Source organism: Ostrea edulis, chromosome 3, assembly GCF_947568905.1.
Source record: "Ostrea edulis chromosome 3, xbOstEdul1.1, whole genome shotgun sequence".
In the NCBI taxonomy this organism is placed as follows: Eukaryota; Metazoa; Mollusca; class Bivalvia; order Ostreida; family Ostreidae; genus Ostrea; species Ostrea edulis.
Genome location: NC_079166.1, coordinates 66,190,827 through 66,210,965, shown reverse-complemented (window position 1 = coordinate 66,210,965; position 20,139 = coordinate 66,190,827). Strand labels below are relative to the sequence as shown.

Here is a 20,139-nt window from a genome sequence, read left to right as displayed (position 1 = left end):
TGTAAATATCAGCTTTTCTGGCTCAGTGGTTCTTGAGAAGAAGATTTTTAAAGATTTTCTCAATATATTTGTATGTAAAACTTTGAACCCCTATTGTGGCTTCATTATACTCCCTGGGGGCCATGATTTTAACAAACTTGAATTTCCACTATATCAGGAAGCTCTCATGTAAATATCAGCTTTTCTGACTTAGTGGTTCTTGAAAAGAAGATTTTTCCTATATACTTGTATGTAAAACTTTGATCCCCCTTGTGGCCCCATCCAACCCCCGGGGGCCATGATTTTAACAAACTTGAATTTGCACTATATCAGGAAGCTCTCATGTAAATATAAGCTTTTCTGGCTCAGTGGATCTTGAGAAGAAAATTTTAAAGAATGTCCCTATATATTTGTATGTAAAACTTTAATCCCCTATTGAGGCCTCATCCTTCCACAGGGGGGCCATGATTTGAACAAACTTAACTCTGCACTATGTTAGGAAGCTTTTATGTAAATATCAGCTTTTCTAGCTTAGTGGTTCTTGAAAAGAAGATTTTTCCTATATATTTGTATGCAAAACTTTGATCCCCTATTGTGGCCACATCCGACCCCCGGGGACCATAATTTTAACAAATCTGAATCTGCACTATATCAGGAAGCTTTCATATAAATCTTAGCTTTTCTGGCTCAGTGGTTCTTGAGAAGAAGATTGTTCCTATATATTTGTATGTAAAACTTTGATCCCCCTTGTGGCTCCATCCTACCCCCGGGGGCCATGATTTTAAAAAACTTGAATCTGCATTATATCAGGAAGCTTTCATATAAATCTCAGCTTTTCTGGCTCAGTGGTTCTTGAGAAGATTTTTTAATGACCCTACTCTATTTTTACCTTTTCTTGATTATATCCTCTTGGAAGGTGGCCTGGCCCTTTATTTTAACAATTTAAAATCCCCTTTACCTAAGGATGCTTTGTGCCAACTTTGGTTGAAATTGGCCCAGTGGTTTTTGAGAAGAAGACAAAAATGTTAAAAGTTTACAGACGGACAGACGGACGAATGCCGGAATACGGGTGATCAGAAAAGCTCAGTTGTGCTTTTAGCTCAGGTGAGCTAAAATCCAGTCATTGTTCACAGAATAGTTACACACTCTGTCACCGCATCAGGAACAGGTACACGGATTACGCAACTTCCGAGATATCAGCTCTCCTGTGATCGTTATAGTGGTTGTTTCAATACTGTAGAGTAAAAGAAAATTTATATTCTCCAAAATTAGTTAAATTTGTTAATTACATGAATTTGATGAAATATAAAACAGGGGCAAAAATTTCCATAGATAGTGTTTTCAATGGGAATTAATTCACATACATGTATCTCCATATACGGTAACATGTGCATCTCCGTGGGGATCCGGGTTAGAATAGGTCCTCAGTACCCCTTACTTGTCGTAAAAGGTGACTAAATGGGGTGGTCCTTCGGATGAGACCGCAAAAACCGAGGTCCCGTATCACAGCAGGTGTGGCACGACAAAGATCCCTCCCTGCTAAAAGGCCGTAAGCGCCTAGCATAGGCCTAAATTTTGCAGCCCTTCACCGGCAATGGTGACGTCTCCATATGAGTGAAATATTCTCGAGCGGGACATTAAACAATATTCAATCAATCAATCCATGGTTCTTTTACCTGTATAATATAAACAAATTACATATCTGTTTTTAAATTTTTTTATTTAATATAAACCTGTTCTTATCTAAATACAAATTCTTTATGTTCAGCTGAAAAATCATTTGCACATCACAAATTTTATCTAAAAACAGAGAAACCTCTATGCAAATGAAATATGTTGATATTTATTTTAGGTCATATGATCGAAGTTAGTATATCAAAAGCTCCTTTGTGCATTTTCCATCATGGATATACATATGTAACATGTGTTTAACAAAACAATTAAAACACACCATCCGCCAGGATAGATGTAAAAAAAAAAAAAAAAAAAAAAAAAAAAAAAAAAACCAACTCAATACACATTCTAGATGTATTACAACTCAATTCTAAATTTGCCAAATAAAATACAATGCTGCATCTTTTTTGAAAATGATTTGTAAATCATCACACCATAAGACTATGACGAAGTAGTCTTTAGACTTACCATAATATGGAAACAAAAATACTTAGCAAATCTATCCATAACAGACACATGCTTCCCCCAAAGAATTAAAGGTGCAGTATATTGTTATAATTTTAAAAAATCAATGGATAGATACAATATTATATAAATAAAAATTATTTCATTTAAGAAATAAAAACAAGTGAGCATGTATGGATTCATTGATCTATAATACAGAACCTCAAATTCCAAAATATTATTTACATTTTGAAGTAAACACAAACAGGTACATGTACATGTATATTTATACAGTGTATGTACATTTCTATTTAGTCATGTACATGTATGTATGCATTTTTGAATTCCATAGACATAATCGAACATCGAATGATAATACATGTTCCTAAACAGTATATAATGACACACTGGAAATTCCAAAACAAACTCCACCTGCAATGAACATGCCTATCACATTTACATTAACTTCAAAATCACCTCCGACTTTTATCTCTGATCAATAATGGCTTAAACAATGTATGATTTAACTTCCTCCTTGTCTATCAAATAGAAATGAATATTCAGCCTGAAATCCGCAAAAAGGAGACTCATTCAAATCAATTTGGACACAGATGCAGCACGCATCTGGATGTTTATAGCGATATCTACACCGCTGTTCCTCTCTCCAAGTTCTGTTTAATTTCTGCCGTGTAAGTTCCATAAAAGCGTTCCAGTTTCTTGTTGAATTTCATATTACGTTCGTTGATGTAGTCAATATCAGCATCTTCATCGAAAGTTCTACGACGACTGTATTTCTCTCTCTTCTTGACTCTAAAAAACAAAAAAATGAATCCCAACTTTCAATATAAAATATGATTGAAATAGGTATTAAGGTGGGTCCTTAGTCCTGGATTTTTGGGGTTTAGGTAGCATTATTTTGTTTGGAATCAATAAATTAACATTCAGAGTAATGAAAAAATGCAAATTAGTTAAGGATTTCCATATTAATTTTCATTACAGACACTACTGAAGTCATGTACCCATAGTAGATTTTTATGAAATTCATTAGAAACAGTTATTTGTCGTTATTTTAAAATAAAAACAACAAGAAAATTGTTTAATTGCATTTATTTATCAAGAAACATTTCAATAACTACAACACATGTCATTTTCAATATGTTCATCAAGTTTTAGAATAATAAGTGCAGAATTATTGAATTAGCGTTGTTCTCCAAAATGTTAAAAAAGAAATAAATGTGGACACAGTTTCCTTATAGCATGGTTTACATATAATTGTTTCTGTTTATATTAGTAGATGTACATCTGTTATAGTTATTTATGGGAAAAAATCCATACCTTTCCTTAATAATTTCAAATTTATAGCTTCTAGAGTATGTATACCCCCATAAAAAAACGAACTCTGGCACCATACAGCTGAGCTATTCAAAATCACTCGTGGATTAAAATTTTATGTAATTTCACGAAAAGACACAGATAATGATTCCTTATCACCTTGGTAAAATGTTTGTGAAATATAAAGGGAATCTATCGCATAATGGACTTGATAAATAATTTATTGAAAATGGAGTTATTGTCCTTAGATTCAATATTTTGAAACATATCATTGACTATTCAAATATAACTAAGACTTTTGAAATATTTTATGGCTGACAATCTTTTTTAAAATAACTATTGAAAAAAACTCCAACAAAATGTATGTTCCAGTCATTAAATCATTGACTTTGCAAAATCTTATGACGTCACAGGAGTGTGGAACTACGTTAAGTTGTGAAATTATAAAACACACACAATATCCTTATGACTGATTAAACGTAACTTGTATCCTTAGTGTTATGTGTAGTTTTTCAGATGATTACAATGAACAGAATGAATTTTTTTCAATGGTTTAAAAGAATTGTCTATTGAGATGGGATTTGAATCTAACACTACTTAACACAAAAAGCTTTTAACTGAAATTTTTCTGACAAAAGAAATAGAGATAAAGCATGAAAATGCACAACGCTGATGTAAGAGCCCAAGCTAGGAGTTGTTAATTTCACAATGGTTTCCTCATTAGAAAGCACTTAGTGTGATTGTTCGCTCACAATGGTCTCCACATTATCATGAAACATTTTAAGTATGATTGTTTGCTATCAAGAAGAATCTTTATGGAAAAAAAGCATATTTACTATATGATCAATGAAGAGCATTTTCACAATATGATCAATGAAGAGCCCCACCTTAGTACCTGAACCCCCTGACCCTGGGGTCATCTTAGAACCTGAACCACTGACCCTGTGGTCACCTTAGAACCTGAACCCCTGACCCTGGGGTCACCTGAGTACCTGAACCCCTGACCCTGGGGTCACCTGAGTACCTGAACCCCTGACCCTGGGGTCACCTTAGAACCTGAACCCCTGACCCTCGGGTCACCTTAGAACCTGAACCCCTGACACTGGGGTCACCTGAGTACCTGAACCCCTGACCCTGGGGTCACCTTAGTACCTGAATCCCTGACCCTGGGGTCACCAATTTCACAATTTTAGTACATGGATTTCTCTCCTGATTATTATGATGTACTCAGTTTGTGAGTTATGTCCAGGACTAATGAAGATGTTTTTTGCAGTTTTACCATATAAACAAAATGCATGTATGAGCCCACCCTTGACCCTAGCACTGGAACTTTTGAACCAGGGACAATGAATTTGAGAACTTTGGTAAAAACTACACTAGCTTGTCATGTTTAAAACTGTTTCCTGAATGTTCCAGAGTAAAGAAATAGATTTTCCAAGACTGTACTCTTTTCATAGGTCTGAGAAGTATTATCCAAGAATTTCTATATTCACATTGTACTTTCATTTCATTCATCAAGATTCATAAACACAATGTTCATAACTGCATCACATTCATGAGGAAATGGCTATCGTTACTATTGGTAAAGATATCAAAGACAAAAACATTGGAAATGTAAATATAAACAAATACACATTCGGAGATGACATTTTAATTTTGAGGGAAAAAAAATTCTACACACAGAGATTTCTACAATAGTTGACAATACTTACTGTTTCTCCAGGTCTTCCACCATCCTATCAACAAACTCGGGTTTATCCTTCCACTGGTTCATGTCCAGAGTATCGCGTGTGGCATAAAAATATTCACCTCTGTATTGAAAAATACATGCGAAGTGAATTGGCATAGCTTTCTAAGTTTTATCTATTACACAGGACAGACTGACAGGAGTGGTTTTTTTTACATCATCAGTTTCGACAGATGAATCTAAAAGCCTTAATTAAGAATTTGTATTCATTAGAGTTAGTTATGCATTCATTTAGGTTATGCCTACAATCTTTGATAGCCACATATTTTCGATGTGAAGCGTTGCAGTTCATACCCTCATTTTCAAAAGTGAAGTTTAGTTTATATATTTACATTCTACTTTTGAAGTTTAATTTATACATGCATATTCACATTCTACTTTTGAAGTTTAATTTATACATGTATATTCACATTCTACTTTCATATCTGTTGGATTTTCCAGCCATTAAAATAACCATACTACATTTATTTTTTTCACAACTCCTTGCATTCATGAGGAAATGGCTATCATTACAATTGGTAAAGATATCAAAGGCAAAAACATCGGAAATGTACATCATATAATATACTCTTGGCTATCTGAGATCACTGTATACATGTACCGATTCAACTCCAAACAGAAAGAAATACGACAACAGTACATTGTAGCTTTTCTATGGAAAATAACATTTGTCTGATACTCTAATTTTATGAACTGAAATATATAGTACTATACTTACATTTTCTCTTTTTGCTGGTTGTAGTTATTCATATCCGGCTTCATTTCCTTAGTTAACCTCTGATACTGGCGGAATGTGGCAGCTTCATAATCTACAGAATTAAAGAGTCTACACGTCATATATACTGGTAGTAAATGTGGCAGCTTCATAATCCACAGAAATAAGGAGTTTACATGTCAAATCTACTGGTAGTAAATGTGGTAGCTTCATAATCTACAGAAATAAGGAGTCTACGTGTCAAATCTACTGGTAGTAAATGTGGCAGCTTCATAATCCACAGAATTAAAGAGTCTACATGATACTGACGAAATGTGGCACCTTCATAATCCTAAGAATTAAAGAGTATACACGTCAAATCTACCAGTGAAAGTGTAATGTTTAGTAACAGTAAAGTGTAATGTTAAGTAATAGTTACAGTAAAATGGTAATGTTTAGTAACAGTAAAGTGTAATGTTTAGTAACAGTAAAGTGTAATGTTAAGTGGGTTTTTTTTGTTTGTTTCGATGTTTTCTGCCACACTCAACAATTTTTCAGTTATATGGTGGCACCCAGTTTTTATTGGTGTAATGTTAAGTAATAGTTACAGTAAAATGGTAATGTTTAGTGACAGTAAAGTGTAATGTTTAGTAACAGTAAAGTGTAATGTTTAGTAACAGTAAAGTGTAATGTTTAGTAACAGTAAAGTGTAATGTTTAGTAACAGTAAAGTGTAATGTTTAGTGACAGTAAAGTGTAATGTTTAGTGACAGTAAAGTGTAATGTTTAGTAACAGTAAAGTGTAATGTTTAGTGACAGTAAAGTGTAATGTTTAGTAACAGTAAAGTGTAATGTTTAGTAACAGTAAAGTGTAATGTTTAGTAACAGTAAAGTGTAATGTTTAGTAACAGTAAAGTGTAATGTTTAGTAACAGTAAAGTGTAATGTTTAGTGACAGTAAAGTGTAATGTTTAGTGACAGTAAAGTGTAATGTTTAGTAACAGTAAAGTGTAATGTTTATTAACGGTAAAGTGTAATGTTTAGTAACAGTAAAGTGGTGATATTTAGTAACAGTAAAGTGTAATGTTTAGTAACAGTAAAGTGGTGATGTTTGATAAGACGTTTAGTAGCTGTAAAGTGTAATGTTTAGTGACAATAAAGTGTAATGTTTAGTGACAATAAAGTGTAATGTTTAGTAACAGTAAAGTGTAATGTTTAGTAACAGTAAAGTGGTGATGTTTGATAACAGTAAAGTGGTGATGTTTTATAAGGGCTATTCCAGAAATAAATACATGGGGGGGGGGGTGGGGGGGGGGGGGGGTCGGGAGGCACCTTTTGTATATACCAAGGCTAAAAACTTGTTCTTGACACCGGTAACACGGTCATTGACTATGGAAATGGTATACAATTGAGGTAAATGTAAGAGGATCATGAAAGGTGAAGATAAAGACCGGTGATCAATCTCATAACTCATCTAAGCAAATAATGCAAAATAAAGATTTGGGTAAATGTGGACCCCCTGAATATACCAGAGGTGGATTTAGGTGCTTAAGATGAGTAAGCAACCAATGTCAACCGGTCACACCCGCCGTGAGCCCTATATCTTGATCAGGTAAACGAAGTTATCCGTAGTCAAAATCAGTGTGCCAAGAACGGCCTAACAATCGGTATGAAACACGTCAGACATCATTTGACCTAATGATAGGTTGTATTGGCAAACTAGATCATTATAACGACCATAGAATTTTTGAAGTGTTATATTGAAACGAGATTGTTGAAACCACTGTAACATCATCTTGTTTGTCAGTAGCCTATTTTTAAAAAAAAAAATTATAATACGCAGAGCAAGCTCTTGCGTATTGAATCAGTTAAGAGATATTAACGCCAAAGATTATTAAACTTAAAAACTGGCGTGCAGTAGAGAAAATGTTATACATTCAACTAGACATGCAGAAGGATCCCATGTTAAATTCATGTGTAATGAAAACGACGCGTTTATGTGGCAAAAAGTAATAAGTAGAACGCAATCATATTTTCGTCAGCGCTGTTCGATGCCCACCTAATCAAATGAATTAAGAGAAAATCGATTGTTTTAAAGTTGTATGGTCCGAATTTCCAGCTTGTAAAACCGCTGTTTAATCATCTCACTACGTATTTATAAGTCTTTACGACATGTCATACATCATTTCACCTCTTTGAAGCAGAATTACTTGATTTCAAATAGGTGTCTACTAACAACCGTCACTCAAGTGACAGTCACGTGTGCAATTCAAATTGTTCACCTCTTCATCTGTGGTCTTATCTGTTTAAAACTGTGTACATTTTGTTACAACAGTACCGTGCTATAAGTTTAATAGAAATAAAAATATAAAATACCTCTTAGTAATTCTTTGTTTTTTCTTCTTTCAGCCTTAAAAACCCAACAAAAATACCATACGGTTTCTTCACAGATCACTGGATGTGGGTGGAGTTCATATATGGTCCTTGTTATTTACCTGGAATTCACCTGGCCAAGACATCAGAGTGTAGCGCATAGTTTTGATATACATAGGACCTGTGGTGATAGTGTTTGAATAATGGATTAATTCCTAAAGATAGCTGACACACAGACTACCCCCCCTCACTCTCTCTCTCTCTCTCTCTCTCTCTCTCTCTCTCTCTCTCTCTCTCTCTCTTAGAAATTAATGTGCAAATTATTGATTGATTTCTGATTGTGTAATTTATAATACATACATATAGTAGGGGGGGGGGGGGTTACAATTATATTAAAATTGCATCGTTATGACAATCAGAAATCAAACAATAATTAGAGCATTAAATTCTAAAATTTGTAACTTATTGAAATAATTTATATGATCAATTTATGATATCTCTATATTTCTAAAAGAAATTATTCATTGTGTCAATGACTGAGGGTAAGAGAGAGAAAGAGGGGGTAGATGTAGACTGTCAGCTACCATTGGGAATACAACCATTATAGATTCACAATGAACACAGAAACTCTGCAGACAGCCCTGAGACATGTCCTGTCTATATCAAAACTAAAAAAAATAATATAGACAGTTGCGTCTGAGTTAATACATATTATTATATGATTGAATAATTCCTAGCTCTCTAATTGGCTGAGATCCAACAATGTAGAAATCATACTACGTTATGTTTACCTGCGCGTAACCTTCCAGGTGAACATAAGGAATCTTTTTTTAGAAATCTGTTGTCAAAATCGGTGCCTAAAGAACGGCCAAAAAATTGGTATGAAACATGTCAGACACCATTTGACCCAATGATAAGTTGTATTGGCAAACTACATGCAGATCATAATATTACGACCATAGAATTTGCACATTTCTGACTTTAAACAAAACTGTTGAAAAACTTACACCATCAACTTGTTTGTCAGTAGCCTTCGATTAAATAAAAGGGATCATACGCAGAACAAGCTTTTGTGTATCGAATCAATTGAGAGACAAAGACACTAAGTGCAGGTGATAATGGAATATTGCTACACAAATATGGAAAGTTGACGATGGAAAGTCATTCCGTTTGTCATAAAGTTGAGTTTTTAGTTTAAGGATGACTATTAAACTGCAAATATTAGGTATATGTACAGTTGTATCAATAAGACTTAAAATGAAATATTTACGTGTTTCAAGATTTAAAAAAATCTCTCTTAAAACATTTTTATTTCAATTTGGAATAATAAGTTTCTGTTAGAAATACATGCCTTTGGTCCATGTATTGCAGTCCTTTTGTAAGGAACAGCAACTTTTTAAATTGTGTATTTAAGAGAGATATGGTTTCATTTATTTTGCATCAGTGATGATTCGGAGGTTCGACCATTATTGTGACCAATTCCTTTTAGATCGCATAATATATAATACATGCTAAGATGAAATAAAAACTTCACGTTCTGTGATTTTTAGGTGAAAGCGCCCATTGCAATCGCTTTGTTGACTTCTACGTCACAGAGGTCATTCAGCCTTTTCCGTGGAACTCCAACAGGAATTTACCAGAATAATGAGGGAATGCACATTAACATTTGGAGTGCGTTCGAAACTGTAGTTCTTCAAACCTTTAATTGATTGACAGAACATCGAGATATTTCTTCTTAGCATTATTCGATCCTTTATGAATCATCGTATAAACGATTTCGTACAATATCAACAATATCATCCTTTTCATGTATATCCTGTGCTGATTGATTGAATGTATATTGTTTAACGTCCCTCTCGATGATTTTTGCCGGCGAAGGACTGGAAATTTAGGCTTATGCTCGGTGTGTACGGCCTTTGAGCAGGGAGAGATCTTTATCGCGCCACACTTACTGTGACACAGGTCCTCATTTTTAGCGGTCTCATCCGAAGGACCGCCCAATTTTATCACCTATTACGACAAACAAGGGGTACTGAGAACCTATTCTAACCGAATCTCCATGTTTTTCCTGTGCTGAATAACCGACGAAACGTTATTGTTTTGCCAAGACACCCATGTGGAGTACATCTTTTATTTGACATACGGAAGGTAAACAAACTTTTCTTTATCATTGTCGTAATTTGGAGAGAACCTCGTCCAACTGGTGGTGGGATACAGATATGATTTGATCGCAGTGACCTGTACGGTATAAGCTTAGATTTATAATGAATTATGTTTACATATAGTCTTATGCAGGTTGTAAACCAGTGTTATCAGCATGGTTGATCATTGTTGTCTGCCTAGAAATTAATATAATAAGTGTGTGAATTGTATAATTATAATTTTACTATATATTCAAATGCAAAACGCTCAAATTTGTTTAGAAATTACAGGAGCAATTCTTCTTCTAAATACTTTGTCAAAAATTTACCTCACCTGAGCCGAAGACTCAAGAGAGTTTTTCGGATCACATTTTGTCCGCCGTTCATCTGCTTGTCGGTCCGTAAAGTTTTAAAAATATTTAAATTTTATTTTTCATAACCGCTGGTCCAATTACAATTAAACTCGATATAAAGCATCTTTGGGTAAGGGAATGTGTTCAAATGAATGAACATGCCCACTAAAATATTATTGGTACAATCTCTCAAATGATTGATTTTATAAGAAAGTCTCTAAACTGAGAAAGAAATTTGTAACTTTTAAAAATATGAATTTCTAAACTGTTGAACTCAGACAAAAAAATGCTTTGCTTATTATTGATTTATATGATGTACAGTTCACATATCTAAGTTAAACCGCCAATATCGTATATTTGTCCACAGTCAAACCATCTGTCTAGTTTTCTTTTCCAGGACAACATAATGTTGATATGTTAAATTCTACTGTAAAATGAAGTTTTGAGCAATGAACAAATTAAAATGCATCTCTTAAATTATAATAACCATATTTACAATACATATTTTTCGTACACATGTTATTTTTCGAATATCTTATACCAGATATGACTACATGTATATACATGTATTGCATATTGTATTTATCTACCAAATTTTGTATTAATTGCATGGTTCCTTCACTTTTCCTATCTAATTTAAACACAATTTAATTTGGTCGTGCACGCGTGACTAAAATCCACCCTATTCAATCATGATTTATTAAAGAGACCTGGTTCAAGGTCTTAAACAACTACGAGTGGATAGAATAAAATATTGTCTGTGTGTGAAATTTTATACCAGTATTTAAATATGTCCTCCGGGTAGCAATTAGGTGATCAAGCTGCCGGTGTGTGCAAGCAAAATGGCGGACTTGAGCTTTAGATAATTGATGCGAATTCGAATTTCATTGAATTTGATTGACAGTGATACGCAACCTCTGATTTGGGGGAAATTCTGAAGAATATACATTAAGATTTGATTACTGAAAATTCTGAAGGACATTACTGTATGTGAAATTGCACGTGTTTATTGCCTGATTCAGGATGACTTTTCTTCCATGTTGATCGATGTGAATATTGTGATCTGAAAATATTCCTGAAAATTGATATTTCTTAGTAAGTTGCTTTTTGATATATGTTTTAAACTTCATTTATGAAGAACGAAAGAATTTAACAACAACAACAACAACTACGACTACTACTACTACTACTACTACTACAGTAGTAGTAGTAGTAATAGTAGTAGTAGTAGTAGTAGTAGTACTCCTCCTCGAGAAAGTTTGTTGTGATTCTATATCTCGGGTTAAATTTAAGGTTTAAACCTCCATGAACTGTCTAAGAGAAGGACAGAATACCACACAAGAGCTTTATGATAACGTTTGATTATGAGCAATTGATAAAGGAAAGTTTCATACGCTAAAACCTAATTATTAACCCAGTAGTTATCAACGATTAGTAACAATCAAGGAAGGCAGTCACGCTTTTTGAATTCGGTATTTCAGTCACCAGAATTGGTATGGAACAATGAATATAAAAAAAATTGGGTGGCTTGGGCCCCCAACAGAAATAGGAGATCAGACATGCTGATAGAGCGACATCAGTCTATTCAACCTCTCTCTCTCTCTCTCTCTCTCTCTCTCTCTCTCTCTCTGTGTGTGTGTGTGTGTGTGATGTATCTGTTATGCCCATCACGATCTTTTCATGAAAATATACTATAAGGTATGCACTCACCATCTTGTGGTCAGGATTTTGTCACAAAGGGACCCATCTAGCAATCTAATTCATCATTTGAAACAATTTAAAAGCCACGGGCACAGTTTTATATATCTCTATCGGCATTTCTGATCTTTTTCTGATGGTCGGCCAGGTCATCCAGATATTCTGTTTTCAAAATCATTTTCAGAAATTATATCTAGAAAACGCATGGAAGTCTTTTCTGTCATAACCGAAAATATTGAATCTCTTATAAAATAGTCTTAATACATTTTTCACCTAAACCCATTTGCAAAGACATGGCAGACACTCTTGAAACATGGATGAAGATATATTGAATGTGTAGAAAAAACCTCACCTTGCTGTTGAATACAGGTAAACTCCAATTGATGGCACTGATTATAAAACCCAACCAATACAAAATTGCATCAAGATAAATATTGATGATCTTGATTACGGGATAAAATGTACGGAAGGGTTATGATAAATTAGATATAGACCGCAAAGAGTTTTCATTTCTCGTGTGAAACATGTATTAAGTATGTTGTCAAACTTTTCTCTCGCCACTCAATTTAATCCTTAGCTTCCCCCCGCACCAAATCTCTTGGTACTCGAATAAAGTTTACCAACATATACATGGAACGTGTATTTCTACTGAAGATGCCTGTCGCTAGATATTTGTTTTGTATTAAGCATATTAACAATTTCAAGAACATTTAAAGGGAGTAAACATGAAAATGTAACAAATGGTTTTCATTTGTCATTTTAATATACATAATGAATTCTGAAAAAATCATGAAGATGTAACTTTCTTTAGTGGGGAGATATTTTATAAAGATTAACAAATCTTTTCAATTCCTGGGAGCTGCCATATTGAAAATAAATATTACTTCCCTGTTGGGTTATCTCTTAGTATCCACTAGAGGGCAGCACGGATGCTGACGTCAGTAGGATGCATTTTATTTTTGGCATATTCATGATCGTACAATCACAGCATCAATGTTAAAATGTAATCAGCAGAAAGTGAATTAAATGTGGGACATTAACTCATAGTTTGAACTTGATGTTACAGAGGAAGAAATTGGAAAATGTTTCTCAGAATGATGCTTCTTTACCAGCAGTTGATTTTAATGAGAAAGAAATTTTCCTTGATTTGTGTGCTTGTGGAAATTGTACCTTTGTACTTTTAACAAGTGTTTTTATTGCAACGAGTTTGAACATTTTGTGTCAGATTACACACATATACTCATACATGTAAAGTGCAGTTCTCTGCATCCATATTTTAACAATGTGTGTCTAAGTTCTGTTATAATTGACACATCCCAAGAGGATTTTAATAATAAGAAAAAAGACAAAATTACCTTCTGTTTTCACGTGAATTAAAATCTAAAGAGAACATGCCATTTGTGTATACATATTTTCAATTACACGCAAACACATGATAAAAATCAGTACCAATTCTGTTACAGACATGCAATCAAGATTTATGGCCTGCAGACAGTTATCAAACTGGGTCAGACGAGTACAACCTCTTAAGGGAAAATCAGAGTAGTTTTACCCCCATTTGTTGTGACAAGAATTTAGGGAGCATTTCCCAATGAACACTGCAATTATGAAGGATTTCTTGAAACTTCAGGCTCAGATACAAATTCTGAATAAGAATTGTTACAGTGCAAACAAATGATATAATTGTAAATTTATTGCATCTCCAAAATTTATTTGTAGTCCATGTACATCAATTATCATAAATATATAAATTACTTGACATTGTTGCAATACTTTAATATGACACAGCTATCTTAATTATCTCCTTACATTTTTAAATTTAACAGAAGTAATTGAATTTGAATCTTGAAATATACAGTGCTTCTGAGTAAGTTCAGAAGTTGGAGCAGCTGGAGATATTTTGCGGGAGTGTTTTCCTCTTTATATTGATACATTGTAATAACATTTAATTTCAATTCTTTTTACACCAAAACCTTTTCCTACCATTCTAAAATGAATCTATAATCTTCTGCTGTAACACTGAGAGACCCAGTCATCAACGTGTATCTCGTCTACGTCAGAGCACAGATGCATGTTGGAAAATAACAGATGACATCCATGAACCTTTCATTCAAAATGTTTGATTAGTCAAATCTCGTAATAGAATCAAGCAAACTAGTTTTAGCCACGTCATTTCGTTTCAGGGGGTCTTTTAAGTTTCTTATGCAACAAATATTTTTTCAAGTTCACTTCCTTCAAGAAACATATCAAGAAACAATACCCTCTTTGATAGATTAAACAATGTCTGTATGAGAATGACGAGACGTTGCAATTCCATGCGAAATATATACAGTTTATATTATGTGAAAAATGCAATATGACTAGCAATGTATATGTTTGTTTTTATATGAAAAAAGAATCGAAAATGAAAATCCTCTATAGAGCATCTTTTTCACGAAAATTATATAACAACACTTCTTCTGTATTTTTATTATTATTATCATTATTATTATAATACATATAGTTATAATTCTGAAATGGTGACTTCAACTAACAGTGATTTATGAAAGATAAAGATAACAAACAGTGATAAATCTCACAACTCCTATAAGCAATAACAAATAGAGAGTTGGGCAAACACGGACCCTTGGACACATGAGGTGGATCAGGTGTCTAGGAGGAGTAAGCATCCCCTATTGACCGGTCATACCCGCCGTGAGCCCTATATCTTGATCAGGTAAATTGAGTTATCCAAAGTCAATATCAGTTTGCCAACAACTACCTAATAATCAGTATGAAACACGTCAGACAGCATTTGACCCAATGACAACTTTACTGGCAAACTAGATCGTTATAACGACAATAGATCGTTACAATAACAATATAATTTGTGAAATGTTGACGTTAAACGAGGCGGTTAAAATCCCTGTAACGTCAACTTGTATGCCAGTAGTCCGCCTCAATTTAAAGTCTTGCATAATGAATCAGTTGAAAGAAATAAACACCATATGCAGGTGATAATGAAATATTGCTACATAAATATGGGAAATTGACGATAGAGAAGCTGAAATCATCCCATTTGTCATAAAGTTGGGTTTTTAATTTCTCGTTAACGTCTTGCAGTTTTGTTTAGAGCTTTTAAAATCTATGCTTTGACTGAGAATTACAAATTAAATACTGTACATGTGTATTTGATAGGTGGCACAAATACCCATCGCGGATAAAAGGTGAAGATGAAGGCAAAACAACATGGCATCGTTATTTCTGTGTTAGTTGTCTGTGCCCTAGTTCACTACGTCATCTACAACCTCCTCCACGATCCGAACCAATACACCACCAACAACCAGCCTGATATTGATAGAGCTAGTCGCATTGTTTCTAGTGTTGGAGAAGGACAAGAAACAATATCTAATATCAACTCCTATACTATTATGTATTACGACATGCCTTCGTGGATGTCTTTCAATATTAAGGTTCTGAATTCTTCCACCTGTCCACAGGTGAAAGGCCAGTGTTTGGTATACACTGACAACAAGTACTTGGACTCGGCAAATGCAGTTATTTTCTATGGAGAAAGTCTAGGAAAAGTCCCAGAGAAGAAGGAAGGACAAATATGGACGTTCTTTTCGATTGAATCTCCTTTTCTGTATTCAGTAGGAGAAGAATGGAACGATAAATTTTCCTGGACATTGACATATCGAGAAGATTCAGATTTTAAATGCTTTTATGGAAAAGTCTATAAAAGAGAAACACCCCTTGTGCGGAACTACTCAGAGATATTCAGGAAGAAAACAAAGAATGTTGCCTGGGCGGTTAGCAATTGTAACACGCCCTCCAAAAGAGAATGGTATGTCAAGAAGCTACAACAATATATCGATATAGATATATACGGCAGATGTGGAAAACTTAAATGTGGAACAAGGTCCGCTGCAATAACTGAATGTCATAAAAAATTCGCGGAAGAATACAAATTCTTCCTTGCTGTTGAAAACTCAGTGTGTAAGGATTACACAACGGAAAAATTGTTCAACTTTTTCTTTCATGATCTCGCAATGATTCCAATCGTTAATGGCCCTCAAAATGTACACGAGTATATTCCAAAAGGTACATATATCAACATAATGGATTATTCATCACCATCTGAATTAGCACAGGACTTACAAAGAATAGGGTCTGATGAGGATCTCTATTCTTCATATTTAAGGGGAAAAGATAAGTATGGTGCTCGACAATTTAGTTGGTATAATGTTTTATGCCCTATGTGTGCTAGACTACATGAGGAGAAACAAACTTCATCTATTCCAGATATCAACTCATGGATATGGAAAGACACTTGTATTAAACCATCATTAATGTTATATTTATAGTCTATATTTTAGAATTAAACCATGAAAAGAACTCATTAGTACCGCACCTTTTTAATAAAGTCATTTACTGTCAACACATGAAATGTAATTTCGGTTGAGAATAGACTTGGCTGAATATTTGACATGAATTATGAAGGATTGATCCGAGTTTCGGTGGAGGAATCAGTACAAATGTTCAGCCGAGATTGCATGAAATGATCTTATTAGATAATATAATTATTTTATCCTTGGTATAGGATATTTAAATCAATTTATTTTTTTGCGTTCATGAAAGATGTTTTAACAATGAAATATCCACAAAATATAACGTTTTCCCAATTAACTCTAATGTTTCATATCAATTATGACAATATAAATAAACCAGAGGTGACAAAGGAATAAGACAGACTACATGAGAAATATAAGAAATTTTGATTCCAACTGACAAAGCTTGTAACAACATCGTCTTTGTTATTACAACTGTGTTGTAAACGAAGTTGGCATTAATTCCACATTTGGTGATTGTACTCCAGCTGACCATACAAAAAATGAAATTTCCAACTCATGCTTTAGTATTAGACACATTTGATATCCCAGTCAATGGGATGGATGAATTTGAGTTACCGTACCTATATTGGATTCCTAAAATTTTCCCCAAACCCTTACAAAGATACATAGCTGGATCTAGTAATTGTTCTATGAAGCCCCTATCTTTGCTCCTAACGAAAATATGAACAGCTGTGAATTAGACGATTCAAACGTACAGTGACATAACATATGCCTTACGTGGTGTAAATCAAATGTGGATTCTAAGACATTCTAGATTTTTTTGTAAATTTGAAATCGCAAAATCTTTCTCTAATCAAAATCAAAACGTATGACTTTTGAATACTTTACACGACCATTCCGCACGTTAAATTAAAGACTAGACTTTTGACATCATAGACAGGTGCTTCGTCAACAAAAATGGAAAAAGGACCAGGTGATCTAGTGATCAGTCATCCAAAAAAATACTTTCATAAACGCCACTCTGAATCTACACACAAGTACTCTGAAGTTAAGATTTTAAAAAAAAATGCTGGAGTTCCTCTTTGATAATATCTTCGTAATATTTGGCGATCAGGACTTCCAACAGTCCATTCGGATTCCCTTGGCACAAATTGTACTCCTCTGTTAGTTGACTTGTTTTTATATTCTTATTACGCAGAATTTATTCAAATGCTTCTACATAAGACGAAATAATATCTTTCTCTGGCCTTCAGCTCAACAAGAATATATATATGGACAACGTTTTATCAATTAACAATAATCATTTTCATTCGTAAGAAGATTCGATATATCTTAGTGAACTCAACAAAAGACACCACAGGGTCCACTACATCTACTTTATACTTAAATATTTTATTGAAAATAGACGTTAACGGCAAACTAACAACTCAACTTTATAACAAACAGGATGGTTTCAGCTTCTCCATCGTCAACTTCCCATATTTCTGTAGCGATATTCCATTATCACATGCATATGGTGTTCATATATCTAACTGACTCGATACGTAAGAGCTTGTTCTGCATATGATCACTTTTTTAATTGATATCGGCTACTGCCAAACAACTTGATATTACAGTGGTTTTAACAGTTTAGGTTAAAGTCAGCATTTCACAAATCATATAGTCGTTATATGATCTAGTTTACCACTACAACCCATCAACCCATCATTGGGTCAATTGCCGTCTGGTGCCTTTCATACCAATTGGTAGACTGTTCGTTATAAACTAATTTTGATTTCGGATTACTCCGTTTACCTGATCAAGATATAGGTCCCATGACGGGTGTGACCGGTCGACAGTGGAGGTTTACTCCTCCTAGACACCTGATGCCACCTCTGGTATTTCCATAGGTCCGTGTTTGCCCAATTCTTAATTTTGTATTCTTTATAGGAGTTATGAGATTGATCACTGTTCGTTATTTTTACCTTCACATTACTGACTGTCATAACAATCAACAGAGGAATATAATGTTTTGCCTTGCTGTTATAAACTCAGAATGTAAAGACTACACAACGGAGGAACTATTCAACTTTTAATGTTATAATCTTTCTATGACATCAATCGTTAATGTTAATTATCGTACCAATTAGCAAAGAGCTTACAGAAAATCGGATCTCTATGTGCAAGATATAAAAGAAAAATATAAATACAGTGTTCATGTGTTTTCTTGGCATCCTTTTATGCCCCATGTGTTCTAGGCTACATGAACAGAAACAAATTCCTTATAATTCTAAAATGTACGGAAGCCGATAGGTGCCAGGGTATAGAATTAATATTTATTTAACTGGCGGCCGCCAGTTAATTTATGTGGCGGCCGCCACTCAGTTTAAATCATTTATATGGCTGTCACCAGTTATTCAATTCCTCTCTCTCTCTCTCTCTCTCTCTCTCTCTCTCTCTCTCTCTCAAAATGAAAGGGGTGCAATCCCTCCCAATGCTTAGTAATATGTATGTGATATATATATATATATATATACACACACACAATTAAGAGCATTAAATTATTGTTTTTCGATTGTACTGTTAAATACGTAGACCCACGGAGCTGACCCTCCATTTTTTTGACAACGTTCAATTTCTATTATTTTCGCATGCAAACTATAATTATTTTCACATGTGAAATAAGATTAATTGGCGGATTGGCCCCCACCCCACTCTTTTGGTGGTAGAAATGAATGGTAAAAATGTAATACTGAATGAACTGATCAATTGAAGAATCAACGGAGCCCTCTCCCTCCAATTTAGGAGTACGAAGTTTGGACAAAAGAGACATTTTAGGTTCCTTCTCTGCTTTTCAACAATTGTAGAAGACAATTTCTCCTCCGACTGTCCCTATACACTTTGAAAAACGATGCTGTGTGTTTGCGTACTATTCTAAATCTTTCCAAAATAATCACTCAGCAAAACGAATTACATTGATTTTGCAAATGGCAGCCGCCATATATGGATTAAGTGGCGGCCGCCAGATAAAATAACTGGCGGCCGCCAGTTAATTTATATAGCGGCCGCCAGATAATAAGTGGCGGCCGCCAGTTAAATTAAGTGGCGGCCGCCACATAAGTTAAGTGGCGGCCGCCAGTTAAATAGATATTAGTTCTATACCCTGGCACATATCGGCTTCCGTAAAAATGCGAACATTGTTTTTGAATGCTTGTTTGATATGTTTTCTATGTTGTGTTAACAGCGAAAGAGAAAACAAACCCATGAAACTTGATCTCATTCATGTTGACATAATGATGATGATGATCATGGAGATGATGATGATGATGATTAGCAATGATAAATTCGTTTATTTAGACAGGGTTATAATCATAGCACAAGTTCATATTGTGG

At 34.2% G+C, this 20,139-nt stretch overlaps 2 protein-coding genes across 2 annotated transcripts; one reads left to right on the top strand and one right to left on the bottom strand.

The window, feature by feature from the left end:
* Positions 1-1,957: 1,957 nt before the first annotated feature.
* LOC130052738 (pre-mRNA-splicing factor syf2-like) lies at positions 1,958-6,028 on the bottom strand. The gene is made up of 3 exons (XM_056158609.1): positions 5,895-6,028; positions 5,142-5,240; positions 1,958-2,907 (listed from the first exon to the last, which is right to left on the bottom strand). The coding sequence occupies exons 1-3, from the start codon at positions 6,011-6,013 to the stop codon at positions 2,742-2,744; spliced, it is 384 nt and encodes a 127-aa protein (XP_056014584.1). The 5' UTR covers positions 6,014-6,028; the 3' UTR covers positions 1,958-2,741.
* Positions 6,029-11,507: 5,479 nt separating this feature from the next.
* On the top strand, positions 11,508-16,810 carry LOC125674931 (glycoprotein 3-alpha-L-fucosyltransferase A-like). The gene is made up of 2 exons (XM_048912306.2): positions 11,508-11,830; positions 15,611-16,810. Exon 2 carries the CDS (start codon positions 15,646-15,648, stop codon positions 16,777-16,779), a length of 1,134 nt encoding a protein of 377 aa, XP_048768263.1. The 5' UTR covers positions 11,508-11,830; positions 15,611-15,645; the 3' UTR covers positions 16,780-16,810.
* Positions 16,811-20,139: the final 3,329 nt, after the last annotated feature.